Raw genomic sequence first — 19,960 nt, forward strand, 5'->3', positions numbered from 1 at the left:
GGAAAAAAATGCTGCCGAAGGTTAAAGCATACGATAATACAGGCAATTTTCAAAAATTGATAGTCATATTGTAATGTTTTGATATAGTCAAAAGTTATTTATGAAATTATAAAATAAGTTCTTGTGATTAATATTCAAAATATTATAACTTCTAATATTCGGTGCAGTATTTATATAGTTAATTTATTTGTGTTTTAAATATTTTGTGTAATCAGTCAAACACATGGGGGTAAGTGGATAGGGCAAAGTGAAATAGTTTATTTCTTTAACTCACTTAATTATTTAGTGATCCCCTCCCTTTTCATTTATTATTTAATTCAGTTACGTTCCTTCATTTAGTAATTCAATTATTTATTCAATCACTCACTTACTTTCTTACTCAATAACTCTTTTACTCACTCATTTATTTTTCATCCTATATAAATTTATTTATTTATTTCATTATTCCTTTATTGCTTCATTATCTTTTCATTTATTCATTCAACCTTATATTTGCCAATCCATTTGATCAAACGTATTTTTCATTAACGAATAAAACATATTTCATCAGAAAACAAAATTCATCATTATATTTTTCACTACTTTATACCCCATAAGAAGAAAAAAAAATGAAAATTTTCCACTTGACTGATAATTTTGGTCTTAATATTTCTCCATCATTTAAACTATTTTTTTTATCGATAGGACTTGGTAAGATAATGTACACAACATAATTTGTTGTTTGAGTCCATGGCTCTCCTAGGTTTTTAAAATTAATTTGCCGTGGGTTTCTTTCTATCTTCTACTGTTCATTCATTTGTGTGTGCTTGTTTAAATTCCTACTACGATTTCACGTGTTAGTTGCTAAAACAATGCCAATTTATAAAAACAATTTTTAGGATAACTTAACACATCCTTTTCTCCTAGAGAAACATGGTCGCGAAAGAATGTCGTTTAGCACATAGTTTTAGCCAAAAAAAAAAAATGTTTACATTTGAAGAATAGATTCTAAATGTATGTTAATAATTTCCGGTTCATTTCAGAACACTATTTTAAAAAACGGAAACATGATGGCTGACTACCGCAAAATTACGAAAAATGAAAGTAAATAAAGTATGATTGTTCAAAGATCTCACGAAAATAAAATTTGTTTTTCATTCTATTATACATTAAGTTGATCATTTTTCTTCGTTTTCAATATGACCATTTAAAAAAAGGGAGGAAGGGTCTTATTAGAATCGTGATTTTTCCACTAGACAATGACGAATAACGCAAAGTTTTTCTGTACATCTACTTTCCTTGCAAGAACAATTGCACTGCAGAGAAACGCACTTTGTCAGAGAGACTATCTCTTTCGTACCATTCGTGAAGCAATATTTTCAATACGCTTGAAAGCGAATCATAATTGATAGTGAAGGTTTTTAGGAAAAGGATCGTGTTCACCTTTAATTATTGCGTATTAAATTAGTTCAGCATTTTCCGATTGTTTCGCAACACAATTTTCAAAAACAGAAACATGATGGCTAACTTACGAAAAATTACGAAAAACTAAAGTCTATATAATAATGTTTAATTGCTCAAGACCTCATGCCGATAAAAATTGTTTTTCATTCTATAATGCATTAAGTTTATCATTTTTCTTCATAAGATTGTTTTAATTTGACCATCAAAAAAGAAAAAAACCAAGTTTTCTTAATAGAATCGCACCTTTTCAACTAGACAAAGACGAATAACGCAATGAAGTTTTTCTGTACATCTACTTTCCTTGCAAGAACAATTGCACTGCAAAGAAACGCACTTTCTCAGAGAGACTATCTCTTTCGTATTATTCGTGAAGCAATATTTTCAATACGTTTGAAAGCGAATCATAATTGATAATGAAGGTTTTTAGGAAAAGGATCATGTTCACCTTTAGTTATTGCGTATTAAATTATTTCAATATTTTCCGATTAGTTCAGAACAGAATTTTCTAAAACAGAAACATGATGGCTAACTTGCGCAAAATTACGAAAAATGAAAGTCTATATAATAATGTTTGATTGCTCAAGATCTCATGCCGATGAAAATTGTTTTTCATTCTATAACACAAGGGAACAAAAAATGTTTTTTCTTTGGTGCCCGGAGTTTGGGAACTGATTTTAGATATGTTTGGGGCTCTGAATCATAATATGAAATTAGTTTTTCTCTAACAGCTCTACTTTTTTAGATAAGTGCTGCTGTTTTACCCAAAATGCGCAATTTTAACTCCATTTTGTGCACTTCTAAAGCAAGTGTAGGGTTCTTAAACAAGGGTTGCTTCTGGCATATTTACCGTATTATCAGCCTGCAGTCTAGTAACTTAAAGGAAAATTCACCAGATACAATAAAAATTTGACAAGTTTAGTAATAATGCTTCAAAAAGTTAAGGTCAATTTGTAAGTTCTTGGTTTGCATTTATTCACTTCGGCCGATGTGTGATGAGCTGGATCTTTGTATACAATATTTTTCACGGCCCAATTAAAATAATGGGTGATCCAAAATAAACATTTTTTGCGCAGTCCTCTGAAGTCCAACCTTATAAACATAAACATTAATGGCAAACCATCATTTCAGGGGTGTTGAGGTGTTTTACCACTCGTTCAAAATATTTGTTGGGAAGCAGAGTATACCATACTTAAGTACACGTAAAAAAGATAAATAAATAAAGGAGAAAACTTAAGAAAATGAAAGAAAATTAATGTAAAGTTTTCTTAAGTAAGACTACTAAAATTTTAGTCATTTTGAGGCTCTTAAAAATTAGTGACCAATGTCCAAGAGCCTAATTGAACTATTTGGTAGTCTTATTATTTGTACAATACAATGGGAATAAAAATCCCTGTTTTGGGTTTTATTTGATCTACAGATGTAACTTAAACCCGTTTTATGTATATTCAAGTGTTATATCTTAGAAATTTGAGCTTCTGGGAAAAAACTGATGTCATATTTGAACTCAGAGTACCAAATTCATGCAAAATCAGTTCGAAAACCCCAGCACCAAAATCACTGTTCCCCTGTGTAATGCATTACGTTTATCATTTTTCTTCATAAAATTGTTTTAATTTGACCGTCAAAAAAGAAAAAAAAAAGTGTTCTAAATATAATCACGACTCTTCAACTAGACAAAGACGAATAATGCAGTGAAGTTTTTCTGTACATCTACTTTCCTTGCAAGAGCAATTGCATTGCAGAGAAACGTACTTTCTCGGAGAGCGTATTTCTTTCGCAACATTTGTGGAGCAATATTTTCAGTACGTTTGACAGCGCAACATTACTGATAATGAAGGTTTTGAGGGAAAGGATCATGCTTGTCTTTAATTTTTGTTTCTTATATTATTTCAATACTGCGAAAGAGAAAATCAGATGGAAGTTATCGTATTCTTAAAATGTAATAAACTTCGAATTTCTCAATATTTACTAAAAGGTTTTTGATGTTGATACACAAAATCATACGCATTTTTGCGTGATAAAAACGTTATGCCATATGAACGAAATAATAATAATATTTTTCATGATGATAATAATAATAGGAAAAATATAGTCTATACTATATAGTCTACCTCAAAAAAAATAATAATAATAATTGTATCTCAATAGTAATAAAAATAATAAAGAATCTCAATAATAATAATACTAATAATAAAATATATCTCTATGGTTAGGTTTAGGTATTCAGATAAATTTTAAATGGAACTAATGCAACACTGAATGAAATTGTTTCAAAGCCTAATAAATGTATAATTGCATGCATTTTATATCATATTTTATTATCTAAAAAAGACAATGTAAGATTTATAAACATGTGACAAACATGAAAGTCGTGTATAGAATTCACTCACAAAGGAATGTTTTTGCAGTAGTTTCTGCCTAAAATGAATTCTTTTGAGAACATGAATTTTCTATTTTACTAACTTCTCTCGTAATGTGATTATGTATAGTGAAAGTTTTATGTAATAAAATTTATTAGTAATGAAATTTTTTCTCCAAAATTTATTATTAAAAAAATTCATGGTAAAAACTATATTGCATAATGTATTTTCTATTTAATGAAACTAATGCAAAACTCTATTTTTATGCTACGAATCCTATGTGGTATACCTTTTTTGCGCAAGAAATTTTGTATGAAAAAAAAATTTCCAGTGTAAATCTTCCATGCATTGAACTTCTTATGCAAAAAAAGAATGGAAAATTCCTGTGTAACACACATTTTAAATAATAATCTACGTGCCGCTTTCTTAGATTGAACATGTTCAAGTAAAATAATACAAGAACAAAAAATTTTGTATAAAAAAATCTCTATATTAAAATGTCACAAGTAGCAAATTTCGTTAATCAGAACTTATTTGAAAGAATGTGGTACATTATAATTCTTACTGCGACAAATTTCAAACGTCATTAGTTTTGACAAACAAATATCGCATACAGTTATATAAGTTACTTCTTTTTCTGTTGTCTTGCTTTTTTTTGTATAAATATTCATCACTGGTGAGGCAAAAACCTCTTTCTCTGCACCACAAATATCTCCCGTAGGTCTCCGGTACTCTTTCTTTTAAGCCAAAAAACTTTAAACATGGACACTTTGCACTGTTTGTTTAGTAGTTAAGTGATCCGTTTTCAAAATAATTTTATGCTTCCTTTTGAAAACACGCGTGAGGAGAGCAACAGCTTAAAATAATTTCGCTAAGCTAGAGTTTTGTTATTTAACGAAATTGTAAGTTCAAATTCACCAAAATTGCTTTTGTTTCTTCTAAAACCTGTTCTTTCAAATTGAGATTACTAATACACGCATTTCGTTAAACTTTGTCAACCAGAGACCATTTTAACTTCACGTAGGGGTTGTGAACATGTTAAACAGCGAACTGCTGTACAAGAAACAATCTGTTTTCTTAGAAAGACATTTGATCGTGTGATAGCTCATAAAAACTAGCTAGTTATTGAGAGAGAGATTCATAAAAATATTTTTTTTAACTTACTTCTTGTTCTTTGCTCTTCTAGAAGCTGCTTCTCGAGTGTTTCTCTTAATTCTCTTTCCCGGAGTACCTCCATTTTTAACTCCGCTGAAAAGAAAACAGAATGCAATGGAAAAATCAGGTAAAATTGCTTAAATTATGCAGCCATTTTCACAAACAATGCAAGTTTCATAAAAAAGGCACGCACAAATTCATTTGAAATGTAATAACACATAATTTTCTCCCAGAAAAGCTGTACCGGAACGGCGTTCCGTTGCTTTCCGACATCCAAATCATCTCCGACATGCTAATTTAAAAAATCTTTTATTAATGTATCAATTTTTTCAAATACTTTGTATTATTCTACTTTGATCTTCATTGGCAACTACTTTTAGACTGGGATTAACTACACTTTTAACAACATAGTTAAAATATTGTTATATGAGAAAAGTTGCAAATGAATGAAACACTACACCACATCACATTGCTGCGATATTACACTTTAATTCATATTCCCTTTCTTTAAAAGAAGAGGAAATAAGAAAAATTTTTGGTTACAAGTATTTTCATATTTTGTTGAAATTTCGCTTAGTGTTGTCAATATTACGTGATGAACAATACTTATGTACGCAGTTTAATTACCTTCTTTAGGTCGTTATACTTTTAGTACTTTAACTTGTGTCGATGAAGGGTTATCTAAATTAGTCATGTTCCTTTAAAATATATGCACACGAGGAAGATTTTCTGTAGCAAAAAATAAGTAGTTAACTCAATCTTCTTCTTCTTTTTTTTTTTTTTTGAAAGGCAAAAGCAGAAGAGGTTTATTTTGTTGATAGAGTGATACTTCTGATAAGCAGCAAAGCATGTTAAACTATTAGTTTTAACAAATTTAACAACAACAAAAAAAAATCTTGGAAATATTCGAGGCACTAGCACAGCTAAAAATCCCTTCCAAAGGAGTTTTTTTGAAAAAATAGTCCTTAAGTGTGCATAAACTACTATATTAGGATTGGCAATAATGTTAAAGTCAAGGCTTCTGGGGGGTGTTTTCACTCCCCCAAACCCCCGTGTTCGCTGCGCCATTGGAGCGATATCAACACTTTGGCAGAACATAAACGAATAAATTGATTCGACGTTGGATGGATCCTATTTTTTTTTAATTCCTTTTTTTTTATTTCCCCATTTTATTAAAAAAAAAAAAACAAATGTTAAAACACTTGCTATAAAGTAAGAACACATACTAAACAAAAAAACCCTTTTTGATTCATGCGGAAGAAGTCCTAGAAATAAAACACGAAATTTATCCCTGCGTATTCCTCTGAAACTTCACGTCAATTAACCTCGACAAACCACCTGTCGGAGCGGCCGAGAAGCAAACAGGTAGTTCCTTCAAAACGATTTAAATCCCATTCCTATTTAAACGGCTTTCTACAGCGCTCCTAAACGATTTGCCGAGCGAGCAAACCGCAAAGCGACACTCTCAATTGGATTTGCTGTTTCTACCACTCTATTTCCACTCCGTTTTCCTTTTCCGTTCGTTCTCTCCGCACCACGTGATTAATGACGTAGCCGGCGAGCCCCGCTCCTGATTTGCCAGTCAATCGCTTTCCTCCGAGAGATAAATGTTTACACAAACCGAAAGCCAGCTTTTATTTGCCCCGAGTGGCAACAAGTGGATTGTCATTTCATTTCTCTTTCAATTGATGCCGCTGTTGGGTATTTTATTTTCTTTGCTACCGATTCGCTTTTTTCTCCGTTTTGCTTCCGTTATTCCTTCTTTTCCGGAGCTTTTCCCTCTCCCTCTCTCTCTCTCACTTCGACATTTTTTTTTCTATTTCCCTTTCTGGTTCTCTTTCTGGTTTTATGTGTGATTGCGAGCTTTCAATACAACTCTTCAAAAGCCTTAAATAGGATTTAGTAAGTTTTTTTTCCCACAAGAGTGAATAAAGGAAGGAATTTGATAATTTATTTTTAACCGACTTCAAAAAAGGAGGTTATGATTTCGTCATGCGGCTTTTTATTTATGTTTTCGGATTATTCCAAGACTACTGGACCGATTTGACAAATTCTTTTTTTGTTTGGAAGGGTATACTTCAAAGATGGTCCCATAGTAATTTGGTCTGGATCGGATTAGGGGTCCCGGAGAAATCTGAGAAACTTTGAATTTCACACATTGTGGATACGTAATCCAACTTACGTCAGCGGGCGGAATACGTCTAAGGTCACATGGTTTTTCCGTGACCGGTGTATTTTCACAGCAAAGGTTTTGCCTTCGTCTTGAACGAGAACTCTCGCGGCATATGGATAATTAATTTTTGCCGCCTGTTAATTTTTACTTATAGGTGTTACCAATGTTTTACTATGTAGCAAAGCAGTAAATTAAATATATTTTGCTACTTTAATAGCTGAATCAATTACTTTAATATTATTTTTAACTAAAATAACTTAACTTAGTCACTTTTTTTTTTGATAATTCAGTTTTTAAACATATTTTGTCTTCAATCTAAGGGGATTTGAATATAGAACACTCCTCCCCCGATGATTTAACTTATATTCTTTAATAATATGATAAAACTGGCGTTTGATTTCTCAAGTTTGACCAGTATTCTAGATATACTATTTCACAATGCCGGCAGTTTAATTTGAAATTAGGGTTATACTAATTAGCAGGCTTCAAAAAAAGGAGAAGGTTCTGAACTAGTCGGATTATTTTTTCTTTGTAAAATGTTCTATAAATACTCGAAGACATTTGTACCCAGTGGCATGCACAGGAGGGGGGATGAGAAAGAACACATGTTGACCTGGGCCTGAGAATGAAGGAGGCCCAATGTTTTTAAAACCAGGGTTGAACTATAGGGGTAAACAATATGGAGAGTGCCCGGAAAAGTCATTTGTGACGTGACCCAAAATTTCTGTGCACGCCCCTGCCTGTACTAATTATGATTTTTTTTTTTTTTTTTGAAACGTTATACTTCCCCGGCGGTCTAATGGTAATCAAGTTCGGGTTTGATGAAATTGAGTGAACTCTTCAATATCATACTCAGATTTAAAGCGAGTTGTACTTTATTAATTATCTATATTGCCTCACTTAGTGAACCGTTTTTATAATTTTTTTTTTTTTTTGTTTAGTGGATAGGGAGTGGTGTAACTTTACTCTAAGTTTCTAAATCTTTCATTTACCCAATTTGTTCTTTAGAGAAGAGTTATGGCTAAAAAACAATAAATTTCATGTACTTTCCCTCGCGAACCATTAAATATAAAACCCATTGTTAAAAAAAAATGCCATAGAACAAAGGTATGTGTTTTTTCACCCATAGTTGAAGAAAGTACTAAAAAACATTATTATTAAGAGTAATCATAATGAAAAATTTTAATCAAGGACTCTCTGAAGCAAACATAAAATTCATTCTAGTGGAATTAATTATCTTCATCTATAATGGGGGTATTTGAAGAACCATGCGATTTTTATCACGAGTTACATGACACGTATTCTTGTGAAAGCTGAATTACAATTTTACAATTTACAATGTTACAATTTATAATTTACAGTTTTACGACTTGCAATTTACAGTTTATTTGTAGTTTGGGAAACCGCAAACATTTAAATGGTTCTAACTAAATGCTGAATCCAGGCCATACTTTTCATTAGAAATGAGATGTGTCAATTGTTGCATTTCTGCTAATGCTCGTTCATCGTGAGGTTTAGCTAAAAGTTTAAAGGGAACTAAATCAGATCGAGCTACTTCAAATCTTGATTATGCTGAGAGCTATGTAATACTCGTCCTTTCGCAAAGTTCGATTTTCCTAAGACTATGACAGCTTTATCGAAGGTTGTGTGATACGTATTGTTGTGAAACATAATTTACAATGTTACAATTTTGAAATTTACAACTTACAATTTTACAATTTTAAACTTAAAGCGAATTCTGTTGTTTTTTGTTTAAAATTGCCTCGTACATTTGCTTTCGGAAAACAAACTTTGATGAAGTCGAACTTTTAATAAAGACAAATGTTTTTTTTTACATAGTTGTGCATTTGAAAAATCCTTTCTTTACAGTCGTCGGAAGTCTCCGAGACGCTGTGGTCTATTTTTTTTTTTCTACTGTGCTTATCTTAGTTGTTTTCAGACTCATGTGCCTGACGTTTTCTTACACAACATGTGCGAAAGAAAGCTTTCAACGTCATGTAGCACATACTCTATCCTACGAACTTATTTTATATTTACAACACTAAAAAGCAGAAAATAAATTACTTTTAAATTTAAAAAACCGCCTTCAAAAAACAACAAGAAACTAAAAAGCAAAAAATAACCGATTTCACTTACATACTATTTCCAACCCAAAACTAGAAACGAAATTTTATTTTGCAATTCCAGTACAAAAATGAACTAAACTAAACGCACAATTGTAAAATAAACACTGATTTTAATTACTATACGTTGAATTATTTTAAATACCTAACTAATTATATACGATCTCTTAATTTTTAATAACCTTTTGAAGTCGGGACCTCCGAAAAACTACTACCTAACTTAACTGAGTAGGTTTAGTTTTAAGGACTAATTTCGTGTTTAGTTAAATTAGTGTTTATTTCAGGATTCGGTGGGTTGTCATTTATGTTAGGTAGTAGTTTATAGGAGGCCCCGACTTCAAAAGGTTATTAAAAATTAAAAGATCGTATATAAGTTTTTAGGTATTTAAAATAATTCAACGTATAGTAATTAAAATCAGTGTTTATTTTATAATTGGGTGTTTTTTTTTTTTTTGTACTGGAATGTAAAATAAATTTCATTTCTAGTTTTGGGTAGAAACTAGTATGTGAGTGTAATCAATTATTTTTTGCTTTTTAGTTTCTTGGTGTTTTTTCAAGGATTTTTTTTTTTTTTTAATTTTAAAGTGATATTTGATTACTTTTAGCACGGATATTTCGTGATTCAAATAACACATTCTGCTTATGTTAAAACGGATCATTGTTTTTATTTATTTCAAATGCAATTAACCTTTTATTTTATTTGTACAGTCCAACCTCGAAAGCCTACCTCTAGCACTGTTGAACGGTTCTATTTTAAAAAGGGGTGACAGCTTGATTAAGAAAATGCACCATGACAGAATTTCTGCTTAGTCCGATATTATTTTTTTTCTAGATCCGATAAGGAAGGGGAATTATTTTTTTTTAAACATAAACATAAACCAACACGTATAATAAAAGAATCTAACAAAAAACGAAACAAGGCTAAACGAAAATCCCACATATTCATTATCTCAACTGTCACTATCTCCCTTATTTTGATAAAATCAGAAGAAACCTGACGCATGCGCGAATTCGAGGAAGGGCGCGCGTTAAAACATCGAACAGTATAAAGATATATATTTTTAATTTTATTTTTGTCGCAGCCACATCAGTTTATTTACTCATTGCCAGAGTAATTTTTATTGAACAGTGAACCGCTGAAAAGCAGCTCGACCTAAACAGATTTTACAATGATCCTATTTTTTTACAGCTATACCAAGTCCCCCAAATTAATTAGACAGTGTTTCAAGAGAATTTACATCGATAATTAGCATTAAGGGTTGTCCTCCTCCAGTATCTGCCACATTTCCTTTTTTTTTTTTTTTTTTCACTCAAACGGAGGTTCAGTTCCGAAGGAAAGTTGACCGTTCTTTTTTCTTAACATATGAATGCACTTCAACCAAAGCTTTCCCGTTTATATAATTTGCACAAAAATGGACACTTCCTTCTTTTCTTTTATTTTTTCAGCTTTGATTTTAATATGGTTTTAGAAAGAAATTGCAAGCTGTGGAAAGAGGTAAGACTAAAAATCCTCGTTCAAATGGCTTTGTTTTGCGTTCTTCCAGGGTTAAGCAGAACACGCTATCGCCAAGTGTAACGTTGCTTTGTTCACCTACTCTATTATTTCTCATGAAACAGAACATAATGTTAGCTAATAATGAGAAAAACTAATTTGAATGTTTGACTGACGGATTTTTCCGAAGTAAGTTTCCTATTTTCAAGAAAATATTTCAGCTGACTCACGGGGTTTTGTTCAAAATATGACAGACTATTCAGAAAGCATACCTCAGCAACCACTAGTTGACATCATTATTTCAAAAAAATCTAACTGACAGTGTTGTTCCCCTGTGACTCAAGATCGCATAGTATATTATAAGAGATTTAATTCTACTTCCCTTCCACTACGCAGTAACTAAAGTTATTTATGAAAACCTAGATAAAACAACTTGAAAAAAGAAAACAGAGAAAAAAGAAAGCTATCAAAAAAATGAGAAACATGTGTTGGGGTAACCGGGAACCTGGTTTTCTTTGGTCGAAATGATATTATGAATGAAGAGACATCCTGCGGAAGCTTAGAAAGGTTTTTAATTTGAAACTTTGGCCAGCCCTTTCTCCACTCTCCTGAAAAGGGTTTCCTGGTAATCCTGACTCATGCACGATATTTTTGAAAAAAATTTATTCATTGTGTATAGTTTTACTTCGCAGTAAATAGGTCAACAATGTATAGGAAAACCAACCCGAAAAATGACTGTCGCACCAACGCAATAAATCGTTCTTAAGATGAAAGCCACACCAACATAGCCAACGAGAAACAAGAAAAAAAAAAGAAAACAGAAGGTTTTTACAATATGCATTTTGTTGGAATTATTTTTTCATTTAATTTATGTTATTTTTACTATTTTTACTTAGTTTTGGAAGTTTCGAGTAATCGCAAATAGGAGCAGTTACGGTTTTCGGTTTTCTTTTTTCGTATTAACTGATTTTAAACCGTTTAACTAATATATCATAGAATTTCAAGTTCGATATTCCCAGTAAATTTCGCTTTTGGTTTCGAACACATCATATTCAAAATCACGTGTTGTATTCATATTTCAATTTTTATAGTTAGCCTATCTATAGCACAGTACTTCTATGCACCTAGAGTTTGAGCACTTATTATCTGCGCGAGCGTTTACGGTCACATTGCCCAGTATAATTGCAAGTGCTGTGTAAGCGAACATTGATTAAAGTTTAGGCATTCGTTTGCAAAGAAAGGCTACGGGAGATCCCGGAGCAGGAATGAGTGTCTACTGCGAGAGGCAACTCCTTATCTCCGAGTAGAGAAGGAGGAAGAAGAAGAAGCTCAAGAGCGCGTAAATGATCTCCCGGAAACAAAAGGGTTTCTCGCCGCCCCTTCTTTTGTAAATCATTAACAAGCAAAAGCGCCGGCCTCGATCTGGACGGGCTAGATAACGCCCCAGAATAATCACGATCCGCTGCCTCATTGCTAATCAAGGAGGGGGGGGGGCGCTCGTAAAACAGAGCGGGAGTTTTCACGCAGGTGTGCCTTCGATTCGGTGGTGGGGAGAGGGATTTTTGATGTTTCCGAAGGGAGGTCGGATTTTTGTTCGCCGGGTGAAATATGAGGTCGAACCTTACTCGAAATGGTGTTCGAAAACGGGTGATGAGAGGAATCTTTTCCCGCAAGGATTTTAAAAGTTTCCAAGTTCTTTTTTAACCGTTCGAAAGGGAGAGGATACGGCACTAGTTATCAAAATGTAAATGAGTGCTTTACAAGATTTCGAAGAGGAATGCTTAACAACTCTTAAGCATTGATTAAGACTTTCTCTAATTAACATTGTGTGGTGTGTGCTTCTGAAATTCGGTTACCATTTTCTGAGTTATTGTTCATCCGATTCCGCCTAAAGACTTTTAATGGAAAAGAAATTGACACAAATATCTATTAATATTTTTGCATATTTATTTTAATGTTAAAAAATCATAAAACTGATTATCGTCCTGTTAAAGAAAGATGTCATTCTTTAATTATTTTTTCGCTTTGTATTTAATAATTCAAGAGCTATACTGAGTCAGATGTTTTTTTTTCTGTGCAGATTATAAAAGTGTCTTTCAGAAAACCTTCTAAAAGTAACTGCTCCACATTTTCGAGTAGGTGAGACCGAGAGAAATTTTGTAAGGGTTATGCAATGTGCTACAATAACGATTGTGGATTCGGAGTTGTGGAGGTGGAGTCAGATTGATTTTGGAGGGAGGGAGTTGATGTCGGGAGTTGAAGGGTTTAAAATTTCATGAAGCAAAGTCGGGCAATTTCTCTCCGAGTTCTTAACTCCGCCAGGGCTTCTAAGTCGAACTGATTTCGGGGTAAAGGAGTAGGAGTCACACGCTCTAAAATTCCCGAATTTTGAATCGGAATTGATCATTTCTTCATCTGACTCCGCAGTTCTAATTACAACAATCACTTCCCATCCTACCTTCTCAAAGCGATAGCAATATTGAAAATCCTAAACTTATTTTTTTAAGTGTAAACATTATTGATTCTTTAATGTTATGAGTGACGATCATAAAATATGTTGTGCTTTAGTTTTACTTGTATTTTGCCCGATGTTAAGCTACAAATGCAATGCCAAATACGGTGTCCATTTTGACAATAATATTAGCAAGATTACCAGAAAACCGTTCGTTAAATCGTTATCATTTCTATAGACCATCTGTGTAAAACTGTCTTTCCTGCATCGATTTGCAACTAGAAAGGAAGTTCATGTACTTAATCATATACTTAATAAATTGTGTTCTTAAATTGCTCTTCTACTCACGCTAAAGTGCTTTTATATTCTATTTTTCTTGTTCATAATTTATTTAGCTATATTTTCACTGCAATTTAAGATTTCCCAAGTCACCAAAAACGTTTAATTTCATTGCAAGGTCCTTTCCCTGTGTTTTCTACACTTAACGTTACAGGTACTTAAAATCATTTTGAATTATTTTTACATTGCATTTTTCTTCTGCTCAGTAATAAGGAAAGAATTACAAAAATTAAATTTGTCATTACTTATCTTTGAAACTCGAAATTTTTTTACTATATTTTAGTCCGATTTTTTTTTTTTTTTTTTTTTTTTGAAACATTTACTTACAATTTTTACAGATAAATAATGTTGTCGCGAAAGAAAAGTTCTCTACTTTATTAATTAAAATTTTCGATTTCTTACTTTTAACGAGGGTTAAAACAAAGGGTTGGTAAGGACTAAACATCAACTTTACTATGTAGCTAATTGTACCAAAATTTACTTTTCATGTTGAACATCCATTCTTATCTTAAGTAAATTTTTATGCATTATCATTATTTTTACTGAATAGCATTAAGTCAAACGTAAATTAAAAGATTATTCGTAACGATTTGAAGAGCACTCAGTATTATTTTAAAAAATATAGTCATTCTTGAAAAGCAGAAAAGACATCACTTTTACAGTTTCACGGTTTTTTTTTTTTTTTTTTTTTTGTGTGTGTGTGATTCTATTTACATATTTATGATTTGTTTAGTTAATTTTTGATTGTTTTTAAGTATTACACCCATTAAATGCATGACACTCTCCTTTTATTAAATTCTACTATTTGATAAGCTACTAACATCAAAAAAAAAAAAAAAAAAAAAAACTGAGTCTTACAGTTTTATTAAAATTTTTACCTTTTAAGTTATTTTTCTTTACCTTCAGTAATACTGTCACATATTACCCGTCGTCGTTCTGATACTTTTTAAGCAATAATATTAAGTAATACAGTGTTTAAGTATTATTGTAATCATAAATGAGCAAAATAAGTTACATATCATGTCCTTTTACTATCCACTGCAAAATGTCCACTTTCTTTGTGTCAGCACAATTCTTAGTAATCATGCCTCTAAATTTTTTCAATTATTTTTCTTTATCTGCGGCAGTTAAACCCTAATCACAAACAAACAAAAGAAGACAAATACATTATGAATTTAAGAGAACATTTCGAAACAAATGTCCGGAGGGAAAAAAAGAACAAGAAAAAGATAAGCACGGAGATAAGAAATTAGTAGGGGCGTAAATTAAGCGGCTGCCAGACGATACCTCTTCAGAAACGGACTATTACTTCTTATTGTTATTGTGCGCCTGTATAACGGAAAGGAAAAACAGAGTCCGGGAAAGTAAAGGATAGTGAATTACGTCGACTAAGGGGGCATTAAGGGTGAAGACGATTGCATTAAGGGAGCGTAAAAATTCATGGGCAAGCATCCCCATTATGGGCATCTTGGGGGACGGGGGCGGGGGGCACGAACACGGAAACGCTTTTACTTCGTCTGCCAGGAATATCTGGACACGCATTCGTTCCAAACATTCGCTCATCCGGGAAAAGAAGAACGATTCTATATTAATGTTGCAGAGGAGAGTTGAGTAGTTGAACCTTTGCATTAAGGCTCGGAGAGAGAGGCTGTAATTTTTACTTCCAAAGGACAGGAATTCGACAGTAATGCTGTATTAAAAACTTCTTTTTGGCGTAATTGATGCTCCCACACTCTTTCTTTTAATATGAAATTATACAGCAAGCGACATTTGTTTCGTTTTATAACCGAGGGCCACTTTCCTTTTTCGACGGTGGCCAGCGTTTCTAGGTCTAGGGTGCGTGCAGAAATGCTAACTCAAACTAAGTTTCAGTTATGTTTGGCACTACGGTGCTATAGTTAAAATACTGTTTTAAATTTCTAAAAGTGAAAACAAATGTTAAGTAATACATCCATAAATGTAGAAATCGGGATACAGTGAGTGTATGTAGAATAAGCAAAAATATAATATTGCTACGTGTCGTCAGTTAGACATAGAAAAGGGGAGGGGGGCTGAAAAAAAAGGTTTACTCCCAGTTTCGCCGACATTTAAAATTTCCTTCTGCTTAAATTTTTCAAAAGGTATGATTAAAACTGAAAAACAGGGAGGGGAAAAAATTTCGTATCGGCAAAAAAAAAAGTCATAGTTTCGTTAAAATTTTCATCTTAGACCTTTAAGTTTTTATTTACCTTCAGTAATACTATCATATAATACCTGCAGCTGTGATACTTCTGAAGAACATTATTAAGCAAAACAGTGTTGGAGGGGGAGCACCAAAAAAAAAAAAAATTTTGTAAAAAAGAGTAGAAATTATAAGTTCAAATTATTATTTTTTTTAATAGAAAGGATTCTAAAAAAGTAGCAATTATAATAATATTAATTTATGATTTATTTTTTGATTAGTGAAGCCTTATGATCTAAGATCTATTATTAAAATAGATTAGATCTTATGTTTATATCTAAGGACCTATAATTTATGTCTAAAAACTTATAATAAGGTAAAGGATGGAATTTAAGTTGCCTAAAAGGAAAAGAGAAAGGGGCTGAAAAAAAAAACAGAAATGATTAGGCCAGATTTATTTTAAAAGAAAAAGAGTGTTAGTAATAATAATAATAGAACTAAAAATAATAATAAATTATTACAATATTTTTTTTAATTTATCTTTTACGAGTTGTTACGAAAACCTTACAGACAAAATCTATTATATATTTTTTGCATTTGTTCGTTGATTTATTAATCAATATTAGCAGCTGTAGCAACAAGATCCGTAAAAATATTATTAGTAACTCTGAACATTTTAAACTTTGTCTTTTGCTTACTGAACCTTTAGTTATAGTCAAAGATCAGTGGTGTCTTCGCACAGACTGTTAGCTAAAGACAATTATTCTTTCTGTCCTGAGTGCACAATAAATGTACATGGAAATAATTTTAAATAAAAGTTATTTGCTTCAAAAAAATGCATTTAAAAAACTAAACGCACCTTGTATTCGCTTTTCTTATTCAACGCATTAGAAGTACATTTGCCTGTTTTCAAAAATTTGATTTCGTTTTGCTGAGCTAAAGATATTAAATAATAAGCTGGTGAAAAAAAATAATTTCCTCGAAATTGATATTAGAATTTTGTTAGAAATTTACTGCTTTGATTAAAATTTGCCTTTGCAGTGGCTGGTACCTTAAAAAGCAACGTTCTTAGTAAAATGATAATTTTTATTTAAGTGAGTTTATTTGTATGTGACTAATAATTTAAAATTTTTTGCACAAGTATAAGGACTTCTAAAGAAATATTTTTCATAATATTGCTAATGCACGTTTGAAGTTTTGAAAATTCATTAAGGAGAAAATAAATTGAACTGTAAAAAAAGATTTCGAAAAAGTATGCTACAATACTCAAACCTATGTTTCCTGTGGAAAATCTTCAGCTGTTTATAAAAACTTTTGCTGCTTGAAACTTATTTTCAAACAATTTGGACCGGTAAAGTTTCTTTTCTATTTTGCGCAGTTGAAGTTGAAACAAGGAAAAGAAAAAGTGAACATATAAACTTAGACCGGATAATGGGGTTGTTTCCTTCAGTTACAAGTACTACTTTTAGTCACTGAAATAGTAGAATGAGCAAAAAACAAAAAATAACATGGAGCCAGAAAAAACTTTTATTTTCCCAACAGTTATTTTTTATTTAATTTTTTTAAATGTCCGAGTTTGGAAGTAAGGCGTGGTCTTTATGACATCACAACTGATGTGCTTTGGCACGCTACTCCACTGGCGCGTTAAATGCTTACGTTTTGATAGCAACCGCATTTCCAGGACGTGATAATTTGCGCTGCGCGCTAATACCATCAGTGAATAACATTTCATCACTTGTGATGTCATGTGCAGAAGCGTAAAAAATGAATTTCAATCTGTGCATCTATTAAAATAATTGTTAAAAAATGCCAAACTTTGTCAAATTATTTAAAAAATGGTTAAATCCTATGTTTTTAAGCATGCTCTTTCCGAAAAAAAATACTTTTGAAATTTTGGAAACAACCCAACTATATCGAAAAACAATGGGCAAAAATTTTGAAAAGGTCGAAATTTAAGTCAGTTTGAAAACGAATTTTATCTGAAGAAGACATTCTATGGAAATTGAAGTTATTTCAATATAGCATTTAGTAATTCAGTAAACAGATGATACGAAACGAGTTCATTTTAAACCGTTAAGTTCCCGAATTTAATGGAATAGTTTGACAAAATGAAACACAATTCTAATAAATAAATGCGTCGAGAAGAGTTTATTTTCAAAAATTTAGTTCAACAAGTTAAAGAAACGTAATTAATTCTAATAACGGGTTCATCTTAAAGCACTTATTTCTAGCATTCATTTCATTAAACTCACTTTACGATGAAGTACATTTTGAAATGTTAGTTCCAGCAATTTATTCCACCAAACTAATAATCTGAAACACGGTTCTCGTGAATGAGTTCATTCTGAATCGCCAACTTCCAGAATTTATTAAAATGAAGCACAATTCTAATGAATGAGTTCATCGTGAATTAATTTCGAGAATTTCGTCCATAAAATTAGTGTGACAAAATGCTATTCTAATCAATGAGTTCATCTTGAAACATTAATTTCAAGCATTTCTTTCCATTAAACTGATATTACGATGAGTAGGGAAATGAGGGGCAAAGTGAATAGCGGGGCAAAGTGAAATATTTACTCCGCTCTTAGCGCCACCTATCTGGTAATAATTTAATTATGTAGTAGCAGATGTAGTCTATTCCAGTCAAGATAAAGGTACCTCTGGAAAACGAAGAATATAATAGTAAAAGCAATTTTCAAAAATTCATACTCCTATTGTAATATTTTGTAAGTCAAAAATTATTTTTCTTATTATTAAATGAAAAAGTTCCTGTTATTAACGTTTTGAATATTAATTGAGAACTGCTAATATTCAGTGCAGTATTTATTTGTTTTAATATTAAACTTATTTGTTTTTTAAATAATTTGTATAGATATTCAAGTGAATGGAGAAAAGTGAAATAGCTCATTTCGTTTACTTTGCGTATTTATTTAGTAATTATTTCATTTGCATTATTTCATTTAATAATTTTCTTATTTATTCATTCATTCACTATTTTATTCACTCATTTATTTTTTTCTCGTACATTAATTAATTATTTTTTTTTATTTTGTTTTTTTTTTTTTTTACCCTTCTCTTTTTAATTATTCATTCTTTCTTTTATTTACTCATTCATTTGATCAAAAAGATCCTTAATAATTAATTAAAAAATAGTTCATTCGAAAAAATTTTTATTTTTCACTTTGCCCATTGGAAAAAAATGAAAAATTTCGACCTCTTTTTTGGAGGTACAAAGTTAATGCCAAACTTAAAAAAAAATAATGCTTCAGTTCAAGTTTAATTTTAAAATATATTGTTCCTTCTTTATGAACCGTAAATTTTAGAACACTATTCTAATTTGTTCATATTGAAAACTGTAAGTGATCTTAAGCATTTCACTTTGCCAAACATTCCCCTGTGATAATATGTAATACAATTCTAATGAATGAATTTTCAACGACAATTTCAAGAATTTATACAGGAGGTTTTTGAGATTCGAAACAGATTTTAAAATTAACTTAAATCAAAAATAATATTAAAACAGAACTGACAATAATTGAAGAGAAGCATTAGAGCAAACAACTGGAAAAATTTTATAAAAAATAAAAGAAAAGGATTGCTTTAAACAATTAATTTATAAAAAGGTCACTTCAATTAATATAACACAATACAGATTATTTTAATGAGGTAATCTTTACTAATAATCAGGGCTCGCCGATATATACCAGTCGATACATATCATGATATATATCACGACATATATCCGATATTCATTTTGAAAATATCATGATATTTTGATATTTTCGATATCTATTTTTTCAACTATGGTATTTTCAATATAAACGTATATTAATCACAGTAATACTGTTTATTTATTATTAAAAATAACCAAGAAATGATGCCCTATGTTTTTATGATGTATTAATACATCAATAATATAACAAAGTAATACAAAGTTCCTTTTTTACTGGTCTTCTATATTCATAACATCATTATTAATGTAACAATTTGGATTCATATTAAAAATGCCCGATTAAATATTAAACATTGCTCAGAGGAAAAGTAAATGTCTTATGACTGTGCACCGATTAATGCATATTATTTATTTCAGATGAATCACATAACTATAAAAGTAGCTAACAGAAGAAAAATTAGTAAAAGAACTAATGCTAAATTAACTCACATAAAAATTGATAGAAATGTAAAATGAAATATTAGATAAAAATAATGAAAGAAACCTTAATTTTAAGTCTACGTATTGGTATTATAATATAAGAAAATAA

At 31.1% G+C, this 19,960-nt stretch overlaps 1 protein-coding gene across 1 annotated transcript in view; it reads right to left on the reverse strand.

The window, feature by feature from the left end:
* The window catches only part of LOC129234430 (dachshund homolog 1-like), a 255,566-nt gene that overhangs the window by 38,071 nt on the left and 197,535 nt on the right, over positions 1-19,960 (reverse strand). Inside the window, exon 8 of the mRNA XM_054868433.1 lies at positions 4,968-5,051. Within this exon, the coding sequence (XP_054724408.1) occupies positions 4,968-5,051 (84 nt within the window). The remainder of the gene's footprint in view (positions 1-4,967; positions 5,052-19,960) is intronic.

The sequence above is a fragment of the Uloborus diversus genome, chromosome 1 (assembly GCF_026930045.1).
Source record: "Uloborus diversus isolate 005 chromosome 1, Udiv.v.3.1, whole genome shotgun sequence".
NCBI lineage: Eukaryota > Metazoa > Arthropoda > Arachnida > Araneae > Uloboridae > Uloborus > Uloborus diversus.